This window comes from Engystomops pustulosus, chromosome 2, assembly GCF_040894005.1.
Source record: "Engystomops pustulosus chromosome 2, aEngPut4.maternal, whole genome shotgun sequence".
Classification (NCBI taxonomy): domain Eukaryota; kingdom Metazoa; phylum Chordata; class Amphibia; order Anura; family Leptodactylidae; genus Engystomops; species Engystomops pustulosus.
Genome location: NC_092412.1, coordinates 12,290,025 through 12,311,755, shown reverse-complemented (window position 1 = coordinate 12,311,755; position 21,731 = coordinate 12,290,025). Strand labels below are relative to the sequence as shown.

The 21,731-nt window shown below is 47.3% G+C and overlaps 3 protein-coding genes across 3 annotated transcripts in view; all 3 read left to right on the top strand.

The window, feature by feature from the left end:
• LOC140119760 (uncharacterized) overlaps positions 1–21,731 on the top strand; it is a 215,424-nt gene that overhangs the window by 64,036 nt on the left and 129,657 nt on the right. The gene's annotated exons all lie outside the window — the stretch shown is intronic.
• LOC140119900 (gastrula zinc finger protein XlCGF66.1-like) overlaps positions 1,062–21,731 on the top strand; it is a 53,292-nt gene continuing 32,622 nt past the window's right edge. Inside the window, exons 1-2 of the mRNA XM_072139336.1 lie at positions 1,062–1,474; positions 1,587–1,748. Of these exons, the coding sequence (XP_071995437.1) occupies positions 1,343–1,474; positions 1,587–1,748 (294 nt within the window). The 5' untranslated portion in view covers positions 1,062–1,342. The remainder of the gene's footprint in view (positions 1,475–1,586; positions 1,749–21,731) is intronic.
• Positions 3,575–20,880, top strand: LOC140119761 (uncharacterized). The gene is made up of 2 exons (XM_072139112.1): positions 3,575–3,608; positions 15,994–20,880. Exons 1-2 carry the CDS (start codon positions 3,575–3,577, stop codon positions 17,931–17,933), a joined length of 1,974 nt encoding a protein of 657 aa, XP_071995213.1. The 3' UTR covers positions 17,934–20,880.

Below are 21,731 nucleotides of genomic sequence, written 5' to 3'. Positions count from 1 at the left end.
GCAAGCCTTTCAGGTGTGTGTCTTTTGAACTGCCCGCAATCTGAAGCACCATATGTGGGCGATCTGGCCCAGTAGAGACCCGGGTAGCGGGGTGCTGTGATGCAGTTCAAGACAGTGACACCAAGGTTTAGTCCAAAACAGGTCTCGCCTGCGTTTATTGCAGCAGCAAAATAAAACAGCCTTTACACTTAGGCATTAAATAAACAAAAAATCCTACCAGTCAGGGTGCTAACTATACAGGTGTCCACTAACTCACCACTATACAAAATTACTTGGCTGCTCCAGGCACAGAGGTCAGGGCTGTGTGCTCTCCAGCCTCCTTTCAGAGAGAGACCACACTCTCAGCTCTGCTAGGCAGCTTTATGCAGGCTGATTAGGCTATTCCCACCACCTGTGTCCAAGGTGCTGGACACCACAACCTCAGCACTAAGGCCTTGCATAATAGGAAAACCTAGGGGAAACATACCGCCCATCCACAGTTAACCCCTTCAGTGTCTCACAATATATATATATGGAGGGACTACAACTACCAGCATGTTCCAGGAGCACTCACACACTATATGGAGGGACTACAACTCCCAGCATGCTCCAGGAGTGCACACAGTGTCTCCCTCCATGTGGGGTCCAGTATCTGCTATTAGTGAGGAGCGGCACAGTCCAGTGCCATCACTCCTCCCTTCAGTCCAGTGACCTCCCCTCCAGTGTCTGGAGAATCCCCATCTGTCACATCACACATGTCATGGACACAATTGCTTCATATAGAGTTTGCTCTTAGTTCTTCTCATGTTTCCTCTGGTTCTATAGATACAGGACTCCCAGAGGTTTCTCCTAAAGATGATCCTTTCCATCAATGATCCACCAGGGATCCGGGAGAAGGACAGAGAGCAGATGGCGGCCAGGATCCTGGAGCTCACCCTGGAGATGATCTCCTTGATAACCGGAGAGGTGAGAGTCTCCCAGGACACGGCTCTTATCTCTAGGAATAACAGCGGGAAATGACTGGAGAGGTGAAGGATTCTTAGGATCTATGTAGTGATCAGTGTCTCCCCATACACAGGATTACACAGTAGTGAAGAAGTCGTCTGGTGAGTGTGTGACCCCCCGTGTGTCAGGAGGATGGACCCAGAGCCCCATCACCGAGCCTCCACCTCATTCACTGATACATGAGCAGAAGATCCTAGAATTTACCTCCAGGATCACTGAGCTGCTGAGCGGAGAGGTGAGTGCTGCCAGGAATGCTGGGACATTGTACAATAACACAAGGGAGGTGTCTGGGTGATGACTGTGTCATTGTGGGTGTCAGGTTCCTATAAGGTGTCAGGACGTCACTGTCTATTTCTCCATGGAGGAGTGGGAGTATATAGAAGGACACAAGGACCAGTACAAGGACATCATGATGCAGAATGACAGAGAGCAGATGGCTGCCAGGATCCTGGAGCTCACCCTGGAGATGATCTCCTTGATAACCGGAGAGGTGAGAGTCTCCCAGGACACGGCTCTTATCTCTAGGAATAACAGCGGGAAATGACTGGAGAGGTGAAGGATTCTTAGGATCTATGTAGTGATCAGTGTCTCCCCATACACAGGATTACACAGTAGTGAAGAAGTCGTCTGGTGAGTTTGTGACTTCTTGTGTATCTGAAGGATGGATCCAGAGCTCCGCCTTTGAGCCGTTACCTTATTCACTGTTAAATGAGCAGAAGATCCTAGAACTTACCTCCAGGATCACTGAGCTGCTGAGCGGAGAGGTGAGCGCTGCCGGGAATGCTGGGACATTGTACAATAACACAAGGGAGGGGTCTGGGTGATGACTGTGTCATTGTGGGTGTCAGGTTCCTATAAGGTGTCAGGACGTCACTGTCTATTTCTCCATGGAGGAGTGGGAGTATATAGAAGGACACAAGGACCAGTACAAGGACATCATGATGGAGGACCACCAGCCCCTCACATCACCAGGTAAGAGGAGACCTTCCTGATTATAGAGGACAGAGCAGGTGTGAGGTCACCTAGACTCCGCCATCATCTCATCATCACATATAGACAATGTATCAGTCACTGTGTATATTTCCTATAGATGGATCCAGTCAGAGAAATCCACCAGAGAGATGTCCCAGTCCTGAAGATTCCCAAGATTGTCCAGAGGAACCGGAGGAGAACATCCCACTGGATCATCAGGTACATGGAGCTGAGGTTCCTGTAAATCCTCTATAGATGGATGTAATGAAGCTACTTACCTTCTCCAGCAGCAGTGGGGTGGAGGGTCTAGGGCAGAGGTTCTGGCAGAGTATAAATCCTCCTTTTAGTATCTCTGAGTGCCAGGATTCAGGAATATTGGATCCTCTGGGCCACCGCAGGAGGTGGTACTTGCTGACACCTGGGACCGGAGTCTAAGTGGCACCTGGTCTTCACCAGAGCCCGCCGCAAAGCGGGTTGGACTTGCTGCGGCAGGGTTCCATAGGTGCGATTAGCCCCCGGTGGCAGGAGAGGTCGAGGTACCTTAACAGGAGACAGTCTCATGGTCAGGTTCAGGCAGAAGGTCAGGGCAGGCGGCAGAGATGCAAGGTCAAGTCCAAATCCGGGGTCAGCAACGGGAGGTCCAGACAGATGGGAATGGTAGGACAGGCACACGGGACACAGGAACACAGCAACACGGAGGGACTGTGGTAACACAGGAATACTCAAGAACGCAGGAATATCACAGGGGAGCTAGAACCCTTTAAATCTAGAATTAATGTCCCGTGTGCCCTGGGAACGGGGCCCAGTCTGGACGGGAGCGGGTACAGGAGAGGTAAGACAACGGGAGCGGGGCCGGCGCCGTGGAGAGGAGCACGGGCGCACCCACAATCCGCGATATGGATCGCGGGGGTGCCCGTGACACAGAGTAGTATTATTAGTGGAGTAGAGGGGGTGTCCATGACAGTACTCCCCCCCCCCCTTCGTCCTCCCCCTCTTCGTCTTGGTCCTAAGAAACCTCTGAAGGAGAGTCCGATCAAAAATATCCTCTTCAGGCTCCCAGGGTCTCTCCTCAGACCCGAACCCCTTCCAATCTACATGGAAGAACCACCAGTAGTAGCGGTAGATGAGGGCCACGGAGCGTTGCACCCCAGGGTGCCCAACCACACAAGAAGAATGTCCCCAAGACAGAATCCTCTTCCGGAGAGCAGGTCTAACATATATATATTGCTAGGAGGTAGCTGACGAAGAATCGCCGCAACAACAAGCTGGTCAGGAGAAATTATGTGTAGAGGAGCTGGTTCTTCTCCAACAACATCTGAAGCACGGGACAGGGCATCAGCCTTGACATTCTTGTCAGCCATATGAAAATGAATTAGCAGGTCGGAGCGGGAGAAGAACAATGACCACCGGGCTTACCTGGGATTCAGGTGCTGGGCTTTCTGGAGGTACAGTAAGTTCTTGTGCACACAAACGGGATGGAGAGCTCCTTCCGAAGATACCGCTGGTCAGGTCCAGGCAGAAGGTCAGGGCAGGCGGCAGAGATGCAAGGTCAAGTCCAAATCTGGGTCAGCAACGAGAGGTCCAGGCAGGGAGGACAGGCACACAGGAACGTAGCAACATGGAGGGTAAAACAGCAACACGGATGGACTCTGGTAACGCAGGAATACACAGGAACGCAGGAATATCGCAGGGAGCTTTCACAATGGAGTACACACAATGATCCGGCAGGGAATGATGGGAGCCACCGGATTAAATGCAGAACAGGAAGTGGCCAGCGCTGGCCCTTTAAATCCAGAAGTATTGCCGCGCGCGCGCCCTAGTCTGGACGGGAGTGGGAACCAGGAGAGGTAACTCCACGGGAGCGGGGCCGGCGCAGCGAAGAGGGGCACGGGTGCACCCGCGATCCGTGATATGGATCTAGCGGGTGCCCATGACAGTATTTATATTATCTGTGAGCTCCTCCCTCTCTGCAGCCCCGGCTTTTCCTCCCTGCTACCGACCGGCTAGGAGCGTGGAGGGAGAGTGAATATTCCAGGGGCTTTAACTTTGGATTGGCCAAAAAACCAAAGATATTAACTGTTGGGCCCCCTTCACATGAATATTTTTGTGGTTTGAGGAGATTCTAGCTGCTAAAAATCTAAAGCTATGGCTCTTAGAGGCCAGTATGTATTATATATGTACATGGCAACTGAGGTGCCACTAAGTAAAGACGAATCAGACTCTTGGTGATAATCTTCTCCCTCATCCATGACTTCTACAGTGGTCAAAATGTCTGGTTTCTGCTGCACTTCATATACATTAGAAGCTGTCTGTGTGTATTTCTATACATAGCCCAGCCTGACCTCCTGTGACCATCAGCATTGCCCCTGAAGGTTTAATACGCCTAAGGCTTATATAGGTGTTAATGTGACCTCTGATCTATGGGATCAGGAGATTATTCCCCTTAGTTCCTGGTTCTGGAGGTTTCTGTCCATCACTTGGATATAAGATAATGTCTGGATACATTTCCTTGTTTTCTCAGGTCCTTCATGTTGGATCTTTCCAGGAAAGTTGTGGTGGAAGGAGGAGCGGAGAGGAAATCCCCTCATCAGTGACAGAGGAGGGTAAGAGCCTTTCATGTATCTTGTGGGTTATTCTTCCCTTATACATTGCAGGGAGAGGTCACATCCAGGGGAGGAGATGGAGATGACATAGACACCGGCTCATCTGTCTCTGGTTTCCTCCTCCAGTCAGTCAGATCATTCGATACCCAGATGTTGTGTTTTGATAAGGTTTGGAGGAATGTTATTGGATACAGAGAACACCACCAAAATTTCTTATATTTGTTAAAAATAGTTATTTAAATGAATGGTCAAAGTCATGATAAAATCTACCGACTAGAGATTTTGTGAAAAATTTTAAATGGCTTTTACATATCTCTTTTATTTCTGATCAATGGATTTGGTCCAGCAGTCAGCAACCTTTATCGGTCAGAGGGCCATATACTGCAGATGGCCATACACTGCTCAGCTTTAAGAGGTTGCATTAGTAACCGGCACCCGAAATTCACCAACAACCACAGTACAGCACAAAATGCCACCTAGAAATGATAAGTACCACAGAATAAACAATAAATACCAACCCTCCAACCAAATACTGCATTCAGAGTAGATACTGGAGACCCTAGAGCAGATATCAACAATAATGGAGAGACCCTCGTGTACCCGAGTACTACACTCCCCACTGCAGATGCCTCATTTCCAGGTCGTCAGACCACCAGAGATCAGGGCTTTCTCCAGACTCCCCAAAGCTGCCAGACTGACTTGGGCCTTTCCATAGAAACACTGGAGCGATCCAGATTGGCTCCCAACCAGATGGGCCCCATCCTACCCTCCGCTGGCTCTAGATTCCACCAATGCCTGGTCAGGCATGGAAGCCAAGGCCCCGATTTACAGCCCCCCACTGGCGAGCTACTCTTCTAGGCCAGAGTGCAATCTGCTCTCATCCACCTGAAACCAGCCAGGACCAGGAGATCACCAGCAACCGGGCCAGCACCTGGAGGCCTCCCCAGAAAGCCTGGTAAGGTGACTAGCCCCTTTCCTAACCCCCATCTCTTTAGGGCTGCTTACTGAGGCCCACTGTATGTCCTGCATAACGGTTCTGGAAGAGCCAGATACCCCCCTGCTCCTGTCACCCCCGCTAACCACAGTCGATCCTCAAACTCCCTGTCACCTGTGACAGACTACCAGGTGACCCCGGTGAGTGCCGGCCCACTGGTGGCAACCCTCTCTGCTGCACTCTCTCCGAGGACTATACTGCATTACACACCCGCAGCTACCCCCCAATACCTGTTGTAAAACTGCAGCTCTGGGTACCCCCAGATCACCTGGGCCGGGCCCTACTCTCCTTCCTGCCTTGTATCGTTGGTTTTCTGTCACTTTGATGCTGTATTTCTAAATTGTGTGGACTGCTCCAGAGTGGACCCCCATACATGTTGCTATCTTGTTGGACTGCTATTTTACTACCTGGTTCTTAACTGCTGCTCATGGTGCCTGGCCATAAAGTAGAGAAGCTGGAGCACTTCAAAAGGCTCAAAAAAAAAACCCTCGGCACCTAATTTAGAAACACTAAAAGTCCTTCTTGCAATTGAGCAGTGCCAAACAGCCCTTACCACAAGATTTGACGAGGTTAAGGTGGCCATTGCTCTGATTAGGCAATATGCCCAAGGTACCATGGAGCGAGTTACCAATGTTGAACGTCGAGTGGGGGACCTGGAAGACCACCAAATCCCAGTGGCGAATACCTTGCAGTAGGCGACTGCTCAACTGGAAAGGCTATATCAGGATATGGAAGAGCAGGAAAATCACCTGCGGAGATGTAATGTCTGTATCGTTCCTACAGGAGATTCCCCATGGAAGGGGACCGGCTACACTGGCTCAAGAAAGCTTGGACTGCCTGGGCCTATCACTGTTTTTTCCTCTCATGCGAGGGGAGTATTTGTTTTTGTGCACAGAAGTGTGTCCTGGTGGCATCCATCGGTTCTGACAGCAGATATGTTGGGTGTTTTTTGTTTTTTTTGTTTTGGAGCCCCCTAATATTGGCTAGTGTCTATGCCCCCCCATCCTTTCAGGTGCGACCTCCTTCGCCCTATTATTGATCTTTCTGTTACTGCACACAGGAGTCCCTGTAGTGTGGGTGGGCGACTTTAATACTATCTGGGACAGGTCATTGGAAAGGAAATGGGCGGGTGATCAGAGGCTCCATTCTCTCCAGCTGCGTTCCGTGCCCTTGCTAAGAGCCCGGGGCTGGAAGATGCCTGGCACCGTTTACACCCTGATGCTAGAGCCTTCTCCTGCTTCTCCGTTTCTTATAATTCCATGTTCCGCATAGATATGTGCTGATTATCTGACCCTTCCCTTGATTAGTGAGGCCTCTTATCTCTCCCATTCCATATCAGACCATGCCCCATTGTGGCTTATTTACTAAGGTCCCGGGGCTGCATTTCCAATCAGGTTTTCCGACGTTTTCGGGGATCGCGCAGGGGATTGCGTCGCAATTGCGCGGGCTTTCACGCGACACAAATCAGGGGACGGGCCGTCAGACGATCCAATGGATTCGGACTAACTATGCGATTTAACATTCAAATTTGTGTCGCAAGCCAAGCAACTCTGGTGGACCTGAGCGGGGAAGCGACACATGCAGGATATCAGGTGCACGATCTCCGTGGTTCGCGGCACAGTGCAGGATCGTCGGGGAACGCACCTTGGGGATCTCGACTCAGACAGGTAAGTAAATGTGCCCCATTGTAACACTGCGTTGGGGGACAAATCATCCCCGCTCCCCCTGGAGGCTCAACCCATTTTGGCTTACTATCCTCCGCCCTCCTGCATACTACTCCAAGCAGTTGTCTTCAATCTTAATTTCCTACTCCCCAGAGGATCATGTTCTGGACCACTGGGATGCCGTTAAGACTTTTGTTCACTGTCCTAGGCCAGTGATGGGCAACCTTTTGAGCTTGGTGTGTCAAAATTCGCCAAAAAAACGAGCATAACTCGGGTGGTGTGTCACCTTGACAAAAAAACATAATTTTGTGATATTTATAGTTTAAATAAAAAAATATGTATACTATTTAACTTCTAGGGTACTTTAACCGTAGGTTGTCTGATTGATCCTACCATGTGCTGCCATTCTACAGTATGGCAGTATATGGGGATTTTCCCAATCATCTAAAACTATGTGCAAATCGCACAATGTAATAGATCGGTTACAATCAGACAGGTGTGGAATTGCTTAGTAACCTGCAAACTTTCAGTCATGAAAGTTCACAGGTTATAGCGAGGGTGCAGGCACCGCTGTCTGCATCTCCCTCATGCCGTCTTGGCATGGAGAAGGTGTGAGGAGCAAAAAAATCGCAATGTCTGGCGTTGCGATTATTTCAGGGCTTGTACATCACAAAACTGACGCACAAGCCCTGATGACTGTCTTCTATCATACAGTGCACTGACCTTACTTACTATATGATGAGAGTGGTTGTCCTCCCTGGCCCCTGCTGTGGAGATGGTCAGTGTAGAGGTGGCAGCTGCTGGGACATCACACCAGGCAGCAGTGATGTGACCTCTGACTGTGCTGCCATCCTCCCCCCACCACAACTATCAGGAGCTACAGAGGAGCCTCCTGGGTGTATGGCCGGGTCACCTCTCCTGCCCCATGCTGATACCTGTGCTGACTGGAGACACTAGGCACAGCTCACACATGGGGAGGCGCCGGCCCGGGGGAGGAGGAGGGGGGAGTGCTGGAAGCTCAGTACAATCTCTCAGCCTCCCGGCTACTGCACCTGGTCATGTAGGATGAAACTTAACACTCAGGCAGCCGTGTGTCAGTGAAAATGGCTACGCGTGTCATAGGTTAACCATCACTGTCCTAGGCCATGCACGATCTTAAAAAAGGGCTAGCTTCCCCTGAGACAGCGGCAGAACTCGCTGTGTTACTCTCCGGGCATGGTGTTATGCACAGCACCTCTATTCTACCATTATGAAGGGTAAAATTAAACAATCACTGTTCTTTTTTTCCAAACAGAACTACTTTGAACATGGGAACCGCTGTGGGACACTACGGGACACTACTCTCTTGACAGGCTAAGGTAGACTCTGCCCCTACTGTGGTTACTGAGGTTCGTGACCAGGGCGATTCTGCTAAGTGACCCTAATAGAGTTGCGGTTGCATTTGGAGACTTTTATGCATCCCTGTATTCCGTTTACATACGCAGTGACTAGTCAGGAGACTGCTGACTACCTTAGCTCTGCTTCCTTTCTTTCCCTTACCCCTGAAACCAGTTGGCTCCCTATCAATGAGCTGGAAATTGCCGAGGCAAATCTGCCGCCACCTACGGCCTACCACCTGAATTCTATAAACAACATACTGAGCTTGTGCCCCACCCCCCTCTATTGTGCAAACTGTATAGAGCGGCGATTGAGTTGGGTACACTGCCAGACTCTGACTGAGGCACGTATTGTAGCCATCCCCAATCCTGGGGAGGATTCCACATATTGCGATTCTTATAGGCCTATCTCCCTTCTTCAGGTAACTATAAAAAATTTAGCTAAAGTCTTGGCCCCTACCAGAATGGTTTCATTCCAGGTAAATCTACCGCTTGTACCGCTAGTGTTTGAACGGTTTGGCTTCCTTAGGAAGTTTGTGGCCTGGGTATGACTGCTGTATCACTCCCTCGTGGCCTCTGTTCTGATAAATGGATTCCCCGCTAGGAAACTTTTGCTGGCTTAGAGGAACAGCCACGCCCTCTTATATGCTATCGCTGTAGAGCCATTAGCCATGAAACTTTTGGGGTCGTCTGGTGTTAGAAGGTTGAAAATGGGTGGGGAAGTGAAGACGATTTGCCTATAGGCTGAAGACACCTTACTTTATTTAAAAGACTCTGGGCCTCTCTCGGAGCGCAGTGCTGGAGGTAATTATGGAGTTTGGCACCCACTCATGCTTATGGTTAATTGGTCTTAGTCGCATCTACTCCTTATTGACCACTTAGTCCTCACGGGTGTAGCTACTGCTCAACCTCTTTGTGTGACGTTAGAGATCCCATATCTAAGAGTACGGGTTACATGTACTATCGTGGACTACTACTGGCTGAATGTATTCCCGAACTGGCCCTTGTCAGTGCACGGGGGCATGGTCGAACCTTTTCCTATCCCTTCCTGCCTCTGTTAACTTAGTCATAATGGTTCTCCTACCTAAAATCCTGTATGTCCTGCTTCCAATTCTCTCAGAAGCTTTATAGTTGCATAGCCCTGTTTGTTTTGGGAGGAGGGAGGTCGAGGGTAGCCACCAGCTTGCTGTTTCGCGCTAGGGAGGAGGGGGGTTGGGTCTTCTCAATTTCAATTATATTAATTCGCAGCCCAGTAGCCCCACTTCCCTTAAATGTTCCACCTTTAAAAACCACATACCATGACACTTCTTCACAACAAAAGAAATTGGCGCTGCATGGGGGATGGAAGGACCAGAGGGGCATCCCCCATGCTACACCAACTTCTTTTGTTGTGGGTGAGAGTTCGCTCTCACTACTACGCTACTGAGTTTGACAAGTACACTCCCCTTATGGGCGAGTACAGATGGGGTCCTCTGCTCATTCCAGCAATTATAAAAGATTCATATCACTTGCCAAATTCCTTCCACCTGTTATATCTTCAACTCCGCCATGCTATAAACACACAGTTTCCGGGTGACCAGTTGGTAGAAAACTCTTTTCCTGTTCTCGTCATGCACCTGCAGTGAGTTACTATCAACTTATATAAAATGAACACCTGCACCTGGCAAGGGTACGGTGGGAGTGGGACATTGGTCACCTGATGGATGAGAAGTGGGATTTTGCCCTTTCTTCGCCTAAGTTGGCCTTCCCTAACCTAGGAGACAGAATGTCCCAGGCATAAAAACTCTAACTACTAGTAGAGTTAGTAAATTTCGCCCTGGGTTTCCAAACCTCAGTCCTAAATGCTCTGACACCTCAGGAACCCTCTTTTTTAATATGGTCATGACCTTTGGTTAGAGGTTTCTGGAACCGGTTTGTAAATTTCTGTTTTAACAAAATGAGAGTGGCTGTCTCCGATGATCTTAAGCTCTGTCTCCGTCTGGTAGATTGTGAAATTTTTCCAATCCACTACAGAACGTGCTTTCATTACTGATACTATGTACTATGCTAGGAAGACAGTAGTCAGATTTTGGATGGCTGCACACCCCCCTCTCACCATGACTCGATGAAAGAAGTGAATAACACCCTCCCACTCAAAAGTGGTTATTTACTCATACAAAGAAGGATAAGGAGGTTCCATGCCATCTGGGACAAGAGGCTTGACTCTCCCTGAGCACACCATTAGAGGCGGTCCTGTGGTGGGAATATGGTGCAAGGGCGTGGTTGGGTGCTTTGTGCTGTTTTTTGTTTCAAATTTGTTTGTGGTTATAAGGGCCTGTGCCGCACTTTATTGGAACCCATTGTTGTACGGCACACTTTGCACTTGTATGACTCACATGTTCTTTTTTGTTTGGAAATAATTTCCCATTCCACTAACTCCATTTTTACCATTCCATTCGGTACCTCACCCTGCTCCTTTCCTTTGCTCTCCCAACTACCTGCATCCTCTCAGATCTTGTACAATCCCTCCCTACTGCAGTCACTTCTCACCTCACTAAAAACTTCAACCTCTCTTCTGGTGTCATTCAAGCATGCTGTTGTTTTCCCATTACTAAAGAAACCTACTAAGACGCTATCTCTCAGCTAATACCCTCCTCGACCCCCTACAATCTGATTTTCCTACTATGCACTCTACTGAAACTGCTCTTTCTAAAGTCTCCAATGATCTTCTCACTGCTAAATCCAAAGGTGACTTTTCTCTCCTCATTCTTCTGGATCTCTCAGCAGCGTTTCATGCTGTGGACCACCAGCTCCTCCTCAGGAGACTTCGCTCCATTTTGTCCTAAGGATGCTGCACTCTCTTGGTTTTCTTCCCAGCTCTCTGACTGCACATTCAGTGTATTTTTTTCTAGGTCTCCCTCTTCTTATCTTCCCTTCACCATCAGGGTTCCTCAGGGCTCCTCTTGACAAACCATCATCAGATTTGGTTTCCAGTATTATCTTTATGCTGATGATACCCAGCTATATATTTCTGCATGTCTTGGGGTTGTGCTGGACTCCTGCCTCTCCTTTGCACCGCATATTCAATCTCTTTCCGCATGCATCTCACAAACATCTCGGGAATCCTCCCATTTCTTACAATTGAAAGCTCTAAAATGCTGATTGTTGCTCTGATTCACTCTCGACTAGACTACTGTAACTCCCTACTAATCAGTTTTCCACTCGCTAAGCTCTCTCCTCTCCAATCTATATTTAATACAGCAGCCAGGCTTGTCTTTCAGACCAAATGCTACACAGATACCTCTTTTTAAATAAGCTCTGCATAATGTCACAGCTTTCTACCTCTCTTCTCTCATCCCAACCCGTGCTCTTCAATCTGCCACTAATAGTAGGTTAACCTCTAACTTAAAGGGCACCTACCACCACGAATCTACCTATAAAGGTAGATCGGGTGGTAGGTGGATGTATGGGACGTGAGGATAGCCCTTTTAAGAGCTAATCCTCGCGTCCCCGCTAGCGTAGCATAAACTTTATTGCTCTAATATGTAAATTTTATTAAGCGGCTACTGGGGCGGGGAGTAGCCGGACACGAGGCTACACGGCGCGGCTACTCCACGCCCCAGTAGCCGCTTTCCCCCGCCTACCCTGTGATCTTCGGCGCGCAGCTGCCAGGAGCTCGTCCGAGAAGCCGGAGTTCTGCACATGCGCAGTAACTCCGGCCTCGTTCCCGAGATCGCGCATCCTCGGGCCTGCGCTCGGAGCCCAAGGATGCGCGATCTCGGGAACAAGGCCGAAGTTACTGCGCATTCGCAGAACTCTGGCTTCTCGGACGAGGGCGCGCAGCTGCCAGGAGCTGCGCGCCGAAGATCACAGGGTAGGCGGGGGAAAGCGGCTACTGGGGCGTGGAGTAGCCGGACACGAGGCTACATGGCACGGCTACTCCACGCCCCAGTAGCCGCTTTCCCCCGCCTACCCTGTGATCTTCGGCGCGCAGCTCCTGGCAGCTGCGCGCCGAAGATCACAGGGTAGGCGGGGGAAAGCGGCTACTGGGGCGTGGAGTAGCCGTGCCATGTAGCCTCGTGTCCGGCTACTCCACGCCCCAGTAGCCGCTTAATAAAATTTACATATTAGGGCAATAAAGTTTATGCTACGCTAGCGGGGACGTGAGGATTAGCTCTTAAAAGGGCTATCCTCACGTCCCATACATCCACCTACCACCCGATCTACCTTTATAGGTAGATTCGTGGTGGTAGGTTCCCTTTAATTCAAACCTCTCACGCACGTCTCCAGCACTTTTCCCGAGCTGCACCAATTCTCTGGAATGGCTTCCGCGGACTATCAGATTAATACCCAACCTCCAAAGTTTCAAACGTGCTCTTAAAAGCCATCTCTTTAGGCTGGCCTATCACAGTCGCTAACTACATGAAATGTCAAGTCTCTTTATTAACCCAACCTGTGTCTTCTTTCTGTCTTTTATCTGGCAAACACCAGATAGATACCAAGCTCCAGGCTTCACTGCTGTCACATTCACTTTATGTGAATTATGTGAAGTATGTGAGTGTTACTAAGTTCAACTCTTGTGCTTTAGATGAAGCTATGCATTTGGTACTACCTGCATGCAGGCCACAGTGCGGTAGATTCTTATTCCGACTCTCCCTACCTAAATTATCAGCAGAGGACAGGGAAATGCAGATGGCCCTCTGACACTGGAAGAGGCAATGGCTAATGACAGGGCCCCAGGGTAGATGGGCTGCCAATGGAGCCATATGAGCAATTTTGGGGAATCCCATTACCCAAGTTTTTGGGCCAATGCAATGCATAAAGCCATAATAGTGGTATTGCCAGAGTCATATAGGCCTATTTCTCTATTATCCACTGATGTTAAGATACTTGTGAAGGCTCTGTCCAATCACTTGGTGTGTGCCATTTCCTCTATTATTTATTCAGACCAGACAGGTTTTATTTCCTTGAAATCAACTTCCATTAATATCTAGAGATTACATCTTAGTTTGCAGATTCCTGCTGATAATACCGGTCAGGGGGCGTTCTTGGCACTTGATGCTACCAAGGCATTTGATAGCCTTAAGTGGCCCTATCTCTGGAAGGTCATGCAGGTGATGGGCTTTGGCCTGGATGTCATCTCCTGGGTGAAGGTTCTATACTCTTTCCTCCGGGCGAGAATATGGGCAAGTGGACCCTCACTAGGGGTACCCTACAGGGCTGCCCCTATCGCCCCCTTTGTTGTTTTCCATCGCTATTGAGCCATTGGCAGAAGCCATAAGGTTATCTCCTGATGTTGTGGGGTTTAGATTGGACAGTGCCTTACAAGAGTCGGTGGCCCCCATACCAGTGGTCTCCAGATTTAAATACTTGGGGATAGAGGTCTCTCTGTGTGGGGGGTTTTGAAGAGCTTAATTGAGGCCTCAGTTAACTAGAATTAGAAGTAAGATAGCAGCTTGGTATAAGCTTCCACTGACTGTAATAGGCTGCCTCAACCTTGTCAAGATGGTGGTGATGCGCCAGTTACTTTATGCCCCGACATTGTTGCCACCCAATAGATTTCATAGGATTAATGCTCTCTTTACACACTTATTGTGGGGTCAGAAACACCCTTACTTTAAGTTGGAAACTTTGCAACGTTCTTATACGGAAGGGGAACTAGCCCTCCCCAATCCTTGGCTTTATTACTTAGCTGCACAGCTCCAACAGCTATGTGGGTGGGGTGCAGACACGATGGTAGGTGTATCCGTGGGAATGGTAAGTTATTATTTAGGTACCATGAGGCTACTATCGACCTTGGATCGGGGGCTTTCGCAGGGACTCTAACTGGCTCCCTACGATGAAACTTCACGATTCACACCCTGTGAGGTAAAGTGAAGCAGCTTTGAGGGATTCACAGAATATACCAATCTATGGAACAATGCAGCCCTTGAGGAATCTTCAAAGATGGAGGATAGTGCGTACTGGAACCCGGTAAGCTTGGTTAGGCTGTCACAACTGAGTGACAGGGGAGACATAAAATCTAGTGGCTGCAGGAGGAGCTAACGCTGCCACACAGGGGCTTTTACAGGTACCTGCAAATGTGCCATGCATCTGAGGGACAAAAATGACTGACTCCACTAGATACCAAAACGGACCCACTTATTAGGTGCATAGCTAACGCGACCCATATACCTGGATATTTTTTGTTGTATCTACCTTCACTGGATACATTTTTGGACAGCTACCCCCTATGGGTTAAGCAGAAATGGGAAAGAGACTCAGGGGCCATCATAGACGAGTAATGGGATGGCATATTGGAGGCGATCCCGACCATGTCCATCAGCGAGTCTGGCAGGCTTTCCCAAATATCTATCCTACAGCGAGTTTATCGTACGCCCAAATTCTTGCATGATATAGGAATCCGACCTGATGATACCTGCCCAAAGTGTGTGGAAGCTTCTACTGATATGGCCCATATGCTGTGGTCCTGCTTACACTTGTCCTGATTTTGGTCTGGGGTCTTGGATCTTCTAGGTAAGAGCCATTCTAGATATTCATATTGCTACTGCGGACCGGTACCGGGGCTTGGGGAAGGGTTTGGAGGATGGGATGGGGGTTGTCTCCACTAGCGGGGTCGTATATTGAGTTTTCTTTATTGTAGAACAATCCAAAGATCAATGTAATTTTTTTTAAAAAGATGGCGACTGATGGTTCAAGCAGCAGCATTTTTCCTTTTTAAATTATGTTATTCTGTTAACTTACTGGGTGCCCCAGTCAGCTCTTTGTTCCTCCTACCCAGATATCTTCCGCGCACAGCTACTAGGAGCTGCCCACCCTCGTTCTTGAAGCTGGAGTTTTGAGCAGAACGCAGGCCGGCGGCTGCACGGTCTTGGCACCGAAGCCGGGGCTACTGCGCATGTGCAGAACACAGAGCTCCTCGTAGCTGTGTGCTGAAGATATCTCGGTAGGAGGATCAAAGAGGCTATTAGGACGTGGAGTAACTACACCACGCCCCAGTAGCCTCTTTGGTAAATTAGCATATTATGGCAATTAAAGTTTAAAAAAAATAAAGGGGACTAAAGATTTAGCCTCAAAAAGGGCTACCTTACATATGTTAGAGGCACCTACCACCGGACCTACCTTAATAGGTAGATCCGTGGTGGTAGGTTTCCTTTAACAATATATTCATGTGGCCCTGGTGAAAATGGGTTTGATGCCCCTTCTTATGTCTTAGAAGTAGAAGAATCCGAATTCTAATGATTTGATTATTTCTTTGGTAGTTGAATTTTATTGAAATTATATGTCAATGTTTTACATTTCCGCAGTTTATATTCATCAATAGTCATCTGTCCATAGGAGACTGTATGTTACTGTCGCTTCACTGATCGTAACTGGGGAAAGGAAACCTCCAATACTGATTTCTTGGTTATATTTTCCAGGAGGTGAAAGTACAAGAGGTTCCCATGGACGTCCCCCCTCATCTCCTTGTGGTGAAGTAGAAGATAATCAGTCACATCTTTCCACAGAGGAGGGAAATCATGGAGATAAGAGGAAGTTTTCATGTCCCAAATGTGAGAAACGTTTTGCTAAGAAATCAAATCTTCTCATTCATCTTCAAAGTCACCGAGAGGGAAAGTCACAATGTGAGAAATCAAGCCTTGATCAATATGCGAAAAGTCACAAAGCAACAAAGTCATATTCATGCACTGAATGTGGGAAATGTTTTACTAATCTATCAAAAATAAGACAACATCAGAGAACTCACACAGGAGAGAAGCCATATTCATGCACTGAATGTGGGAAGTGTTTTACCCTGAAAGCGCATCTTGTTACACATCAGAGAATTCACACAGGGGAGAAGCCATTTTTATGTACTGAATGTGGAAAATGTTTTACCCTGAAATCAAATCTTGCTCAGCATCAGAAATTTCACATAAGGAAGAAGCCATTTTCATGTACTGAATGTGGGAAAGAATTTATTCAGAAAGCAGATTTTGCAAGACATCAAAAACTTCACACAGGGGAAAAGCCATTTTCATGTACTGAATGTGGAAAATGTTTTATTCGGAAATCACAACTTGTTCACCATCAGAGAAGTCACACAGGGGAAAAGCCATATTCATGCACTGAATGTGGAAAATGTTTTATTTGGAAATCACAACTTGTTGACCATCAGAGAAGTCACACAGGGGAATATCCATATTCATGTACTGAATGTGGTAAATGTTTTCCTAATCCATCAAAACTAAGACAACATCAGCGAACTCACACAGGAGAGAAGCCATATTCATGCACTGAATGTGGAAAATGTTTTTTTCAGAAATCTCCTCTTTTACGCCATCAGAGAACTCACACAGGGGAGAAGCCATATTTATGTACTGAATGTGGGAAATGTTTTCCTGCGCAATCAAATTTAGTAGAACATCAAAGAATTCACACAGGGGAGAAGCCATTTTCATGCACAGAATGTGGAAGATGTTTTACCCTGAAATCACATCTTGTTTACCATCAGAGAACTCACACAGGGGAGAAGCCATTTTCATGTACTGAATGTGAGAGAGAATTTATTCTGAAATCAGATTTTGTAAGACATCAAAGACGTCACACAGGAGAAAAGCCATTTTTATGCACTGAATGTGGAAAATGTTTTATTCAGAAATCACAACTTCTTTACCATCAGAGAACTCACACAGGGGAGAAGCCATTTTTATGTACTGAATGTGGAAAATGTTTTAACCGGAAATCACATTTAGTAGAACATCAAAGAATTCACACAGGGGAGAAGCCATTTTCATGCACTGAATGTGGAAAATGTTTTACCCTGAAATCACATCTTGTTTACCATCAGAGAAATCACACAGGGGAGAAGCCATTTTCATGCACTGAATGTGGAAAATGTTTTACCCTGAAATCACATCTTGTTTACCATCAGAGAAATCACACAGGGGAGAAGCCATTTTCATGCACTGAATGTGAGAGAGAATTTATTCTGAAATCAGATTTTGTAATACATCAAAAACGTCACAAAGGGGAAAAGCCATTTTTATGTAATGAATGTGGAAAATGTTTTAACCGGAACTCACGTTTAGTAGAACATCAAAGAATTCACACAGGGGAGAAGCCATTTTCATGCACTGAATGTGGAAAATGTTTTACCCTGAAATCAAATCTTGTTCAACATCAGAGAAGTCACACAGGGGAGAAGCCATTTTCATGTCCTGAATGTGGAAAATGTTTTACCCTGAAATCACATCTTGTTCAACATCAGAGAAGTCACACAGGGGAGAAGCCATTTTCATGCACTGAATGTGGAAAATGTTTTACCCTGAAATCAAATCTTGTTCAACATCAGAAAATTCACAAGGGAGCTGCCGTTTGAAGGTAGTGAATGTGGAAAATGTGTTAGGGTCAGGAAGAAAGAGTTCTCCTTACAAAGATGCCAATTAAGGCCACCGTTTAGGCTTGTTGAGTCTCCACAAGCCTCAACAAGCTCCACTAGGAGGCTCCACTAGGGGATCCTGGGAAAATATGCAAAGTTTTCCAGGATGGGATAAGGAGAACCACGCCACTTTTAGCTCCTTGTAAGGCAGCTCCCTTGACATCAGGCATGACCTACAAGAGGCCTTAAGTGGTTTTTATCCCGGATCAAGTTAGAAGAACTCTTGTGGGTCATGCCTGATGTCAAGGGAGCTGCCTCAAAAGGCAGCTAAAAGAGGCGTGGTTCTCCTTATCCTGGAAAAATTTGCATATATTTCTGAAAATGTTTTTAATCAGAAATCAGTTCTTTTTCAACACCAGAGAATTCACACAAGAGAGAAGCCATATTTGTGTTATGAAAGTGGAAAATGTAACAGCGGTAATTCAAATTTTGTTCAACACCAAAGAACTCACAAGAGAAGACAGTTTTATGTTTAGAATGTGGAAAATGTTTCACCTCAAAATCAGAATTGCCAAAACATATTAAAAAAAAACCCGGGGAGAAGCTATTTTCGAGTACTGAATGTGGGAAATGTTTTAACAGTAAACCACATCTTGTTAAACGTGAAAATTCATACAGAGGAGAAGCCGTTTCCATGTGTGGAATGTGGAAAATGTTTTATTAAGAAATCACATCTTCAAACACTTAGGAGAACTCACACGGGAGAGAAGCCATGTTACCATTTATTCCTACATGAAAACCCATCGGTTTAGGAAGACCTATAACACACAATAACTGCTCTACTCTGCACCTCTCCCTGTCTCTCATCTATTGTGAGCCCTCCGGGGCAGGCTCCTCCTTCCACATGTTCTGGATCACTGTAGTTTTTGTCTTTTGTGCTTGAATTTTTTTCTCATCTAAAAGGAATCTACTGTGAGATTTCCTCTGTGTAGTCCCAGGGGTTGTTCTTTCGTTTGGATGCATTTCAAAAACAACACGTGACATGTCTATGCTGCAGACTCCTCGGCTCTCAGCCCCCACCTTTGTGCTCCTGCACAAATCTACACTCCCCCACTGATGTCAGCTCAGCAGGCTGTGAGCTCTGTGAAGGAGCAGGAGGGAGGAGCTGTAGAGGAGCACAAATGTTGGGGCTGAGAGCTGAGGCAGCACAGACAAGTCACATGTTGCTGTAGGTGAAGTTCTCCAATGCTCACAAGGTTTTAAGCTATTGAAAAAGTGTATGACAGACACCTACGTCATCTCCTAGACGTAGGAAAGGACACCTGGGAACAAGAGTGTTACTGAGCACATAACACCGGAGAACACCTAGAGCAGGCTCACGAGGCTCAAAGAGGTTTTGTGCCCACAGTGGGGTGCAAATTCCTGGCAAAGGGTTTATGAGATTATCGAAAAGGGTGGAGATGGGAATTATCAGGTGTACCTACCTGATAAAAGGAAGCCAGAGCAGATTTACCATGCTGCCAGTGGTAACCACCCCATCTCATGTCTCCTTAGAGAAATCTACAAATTAGTTTTCCAGAACGCGACAAGTAATATGCCGAGTACTGCGAAGCTGGAAAAAGATTCCAAATGTGGAAAAATTGAAAAAAACCCGTTCTTGTGGGCTCAGTTTTCAGCTTTATTCTTTGGTTCGGTACGATAGTGGAATTTATATAGGTTTTATTGTGTTTTAATACATTTTCAAAAATTAAATGAATGTGTACAAAAAAGAAAAAAAAATTTTGCCATCTTCTGACGCTAATAACTTTTTCATACTTTGGCGCACGGAGCTGTGTGAGGGGTCATTTTTTGTGAAATGATCGGTCGTTTTCATTGCTACCATTTTGAGGTCTGTGCGACATTTTGATCATTTTTAATTAAATTTTTTATGTGATGTAAAAAGATGTAAAAGTCGCATTTTGGACATTTGGGCGCCATTTTCTGCCTCGGAGGTCACAGCTGGCCGTAACCGTTTTTATATTTTGATAGGTCGGGCATTTCGGGACGCGCCGATACCTAATGTGTCTGTGATTTTTACTGTTTATTATGTTTTATATCCGTTCTAGGGAAAGGGGGGTGATTTTTTTTATTTTTTTAAACTTTTCTTTTTTCTTTTTTTCTTCACTATTTCTTAGACCCTCTAGGGTACATTAATCCTAGATAGTCCGGTCGTTCCTATTATATACTGCAATACTTCTGTATTGCAGTATATGGCATTTTTGCAGATCATTCATTACAATGAGCCACAGGGTCATTGTAACGAATCTGCAGAAGCCATGTAGCCTCGTGTCAAAAGAAGACCCGAGGCTACCACGGCAAACGATCATACCATGGGTTTGCTGCAATATGCAACAACCCCCACTCTTGTAAGAAGAGGACTCAGCCCGTGAGCCCTCTTCATACATTCCCTCCACCTCTGCGCCGTAGAGCTACGTCGCAGAGCGTTAAGGGGTTAATCCCACTAAATTTCATATGAGAAGAAGTGGGATTAAAGGGGTTTCGCATATATACTTTACCAGAACAAAGCTTAGGTAGCCCCAGCACATGCCCCTAGTATAGAGATAGGTAGCCCCAGCACATGCCCCTAGTATAGAGATAGGTAGCCCCAGCACATGCCCCCAGTATAGAGATAAGTAGCCCCAGCACCTTCCCCCAGTATAGAGATAGGTAGCCCCAGCACATGCCCCTAGTATAGAGATAGGTAGCCCCAGCACATGCCCCTAGTATAGAGATAGGTAGCCCCAGCACATGCCCCCAGTATAAAGATAAGTAGCCCCAGCACCTTCCCCCAGCATATAGATAGGTAGCCCCAGCACATGCCCCCAGTATATAGAGATAGGTAGCCCCAGCACATGCCTCTAGTATAGAGATGGGTAGCCCCAGCACATGCCTCTAGTATAGAGATAGGTAGCCCCAGCACATGCCCCCAGTAAATAGATAGGGAGCCCCAGCACATGCCTCTGGTATAGAGATAGGTAGCCCCAGCACATGCCCCCAGTATATAGAGATAGGTAGCCCCAGCACATGCCCCCAGTATATAGATAGGTAGCCCCAGTACATGCCTCTAGTATAGAGATGGGTAGCCCCAGCACATGCCTCTAGTATAGAGATAGGTAGCCCCAGCACATGCCCCCAGTATATAGAGATAGGTAGCCCCAGCACATGCCCCCAGTATATAGAGATAGGTAGCCCCAGCACATGCCCCCAGTATATAGAGATAGGTAGCCCCAGCACATGCCCCCAGTATATAGAGATGGGTAGCCCCAGCACATGCCCCCAGTATATAGAGATGGGTAGCCCCAGCACATGCCCCCAGTATATAGAGATGGGTAGCCCCAGCACATGCCCCCAGTATATAGAGATGGGTAGCCCCAGCACATGCCCCCAGTATATAGAGATGGGTAGCCCCAGCACATGCCCCCAGTATATAGAGATGGGTAGCCCCAGCACATGCCCCCAGTATATAGAGATAGGTAGCCCCAGCACATGCCCCCAGTATATAGAGATAGGTAGCCCTATCACATGTCCCCAGTTTAGGGGTAGGTAGTCCCAATACATGTCCCCAGTATACGCCTCCATTATAGAGGTAGCTAGAGCACACGCACCCCAGTATATAGGTAGGTAGCTAGAGCACACGCACCCCAGTATATAGGTAGGTAGCCGCAGCACATGTCCCCAGTATATACATAAGTAGCCGCAGCACATGTCCCCAGTATATACATAAGTAGCCGCAGCACATGTCCCCAGTATATACATAAG

Coding starts and splice junctions, on each gene's coding strand:
- LOC140119761 (XM_072139112.1), top strand. CDS start 3,575: ATGGAGGGTAAAACAGCAACACGGATGGACTCTG. Junction 3,609..15,993: donor AGCAACACGGATGGACTCTG/GTAACGCAGGAA, acceptor TATATTTTCCAG/GAGGTGAAAGTACAAGAGGT.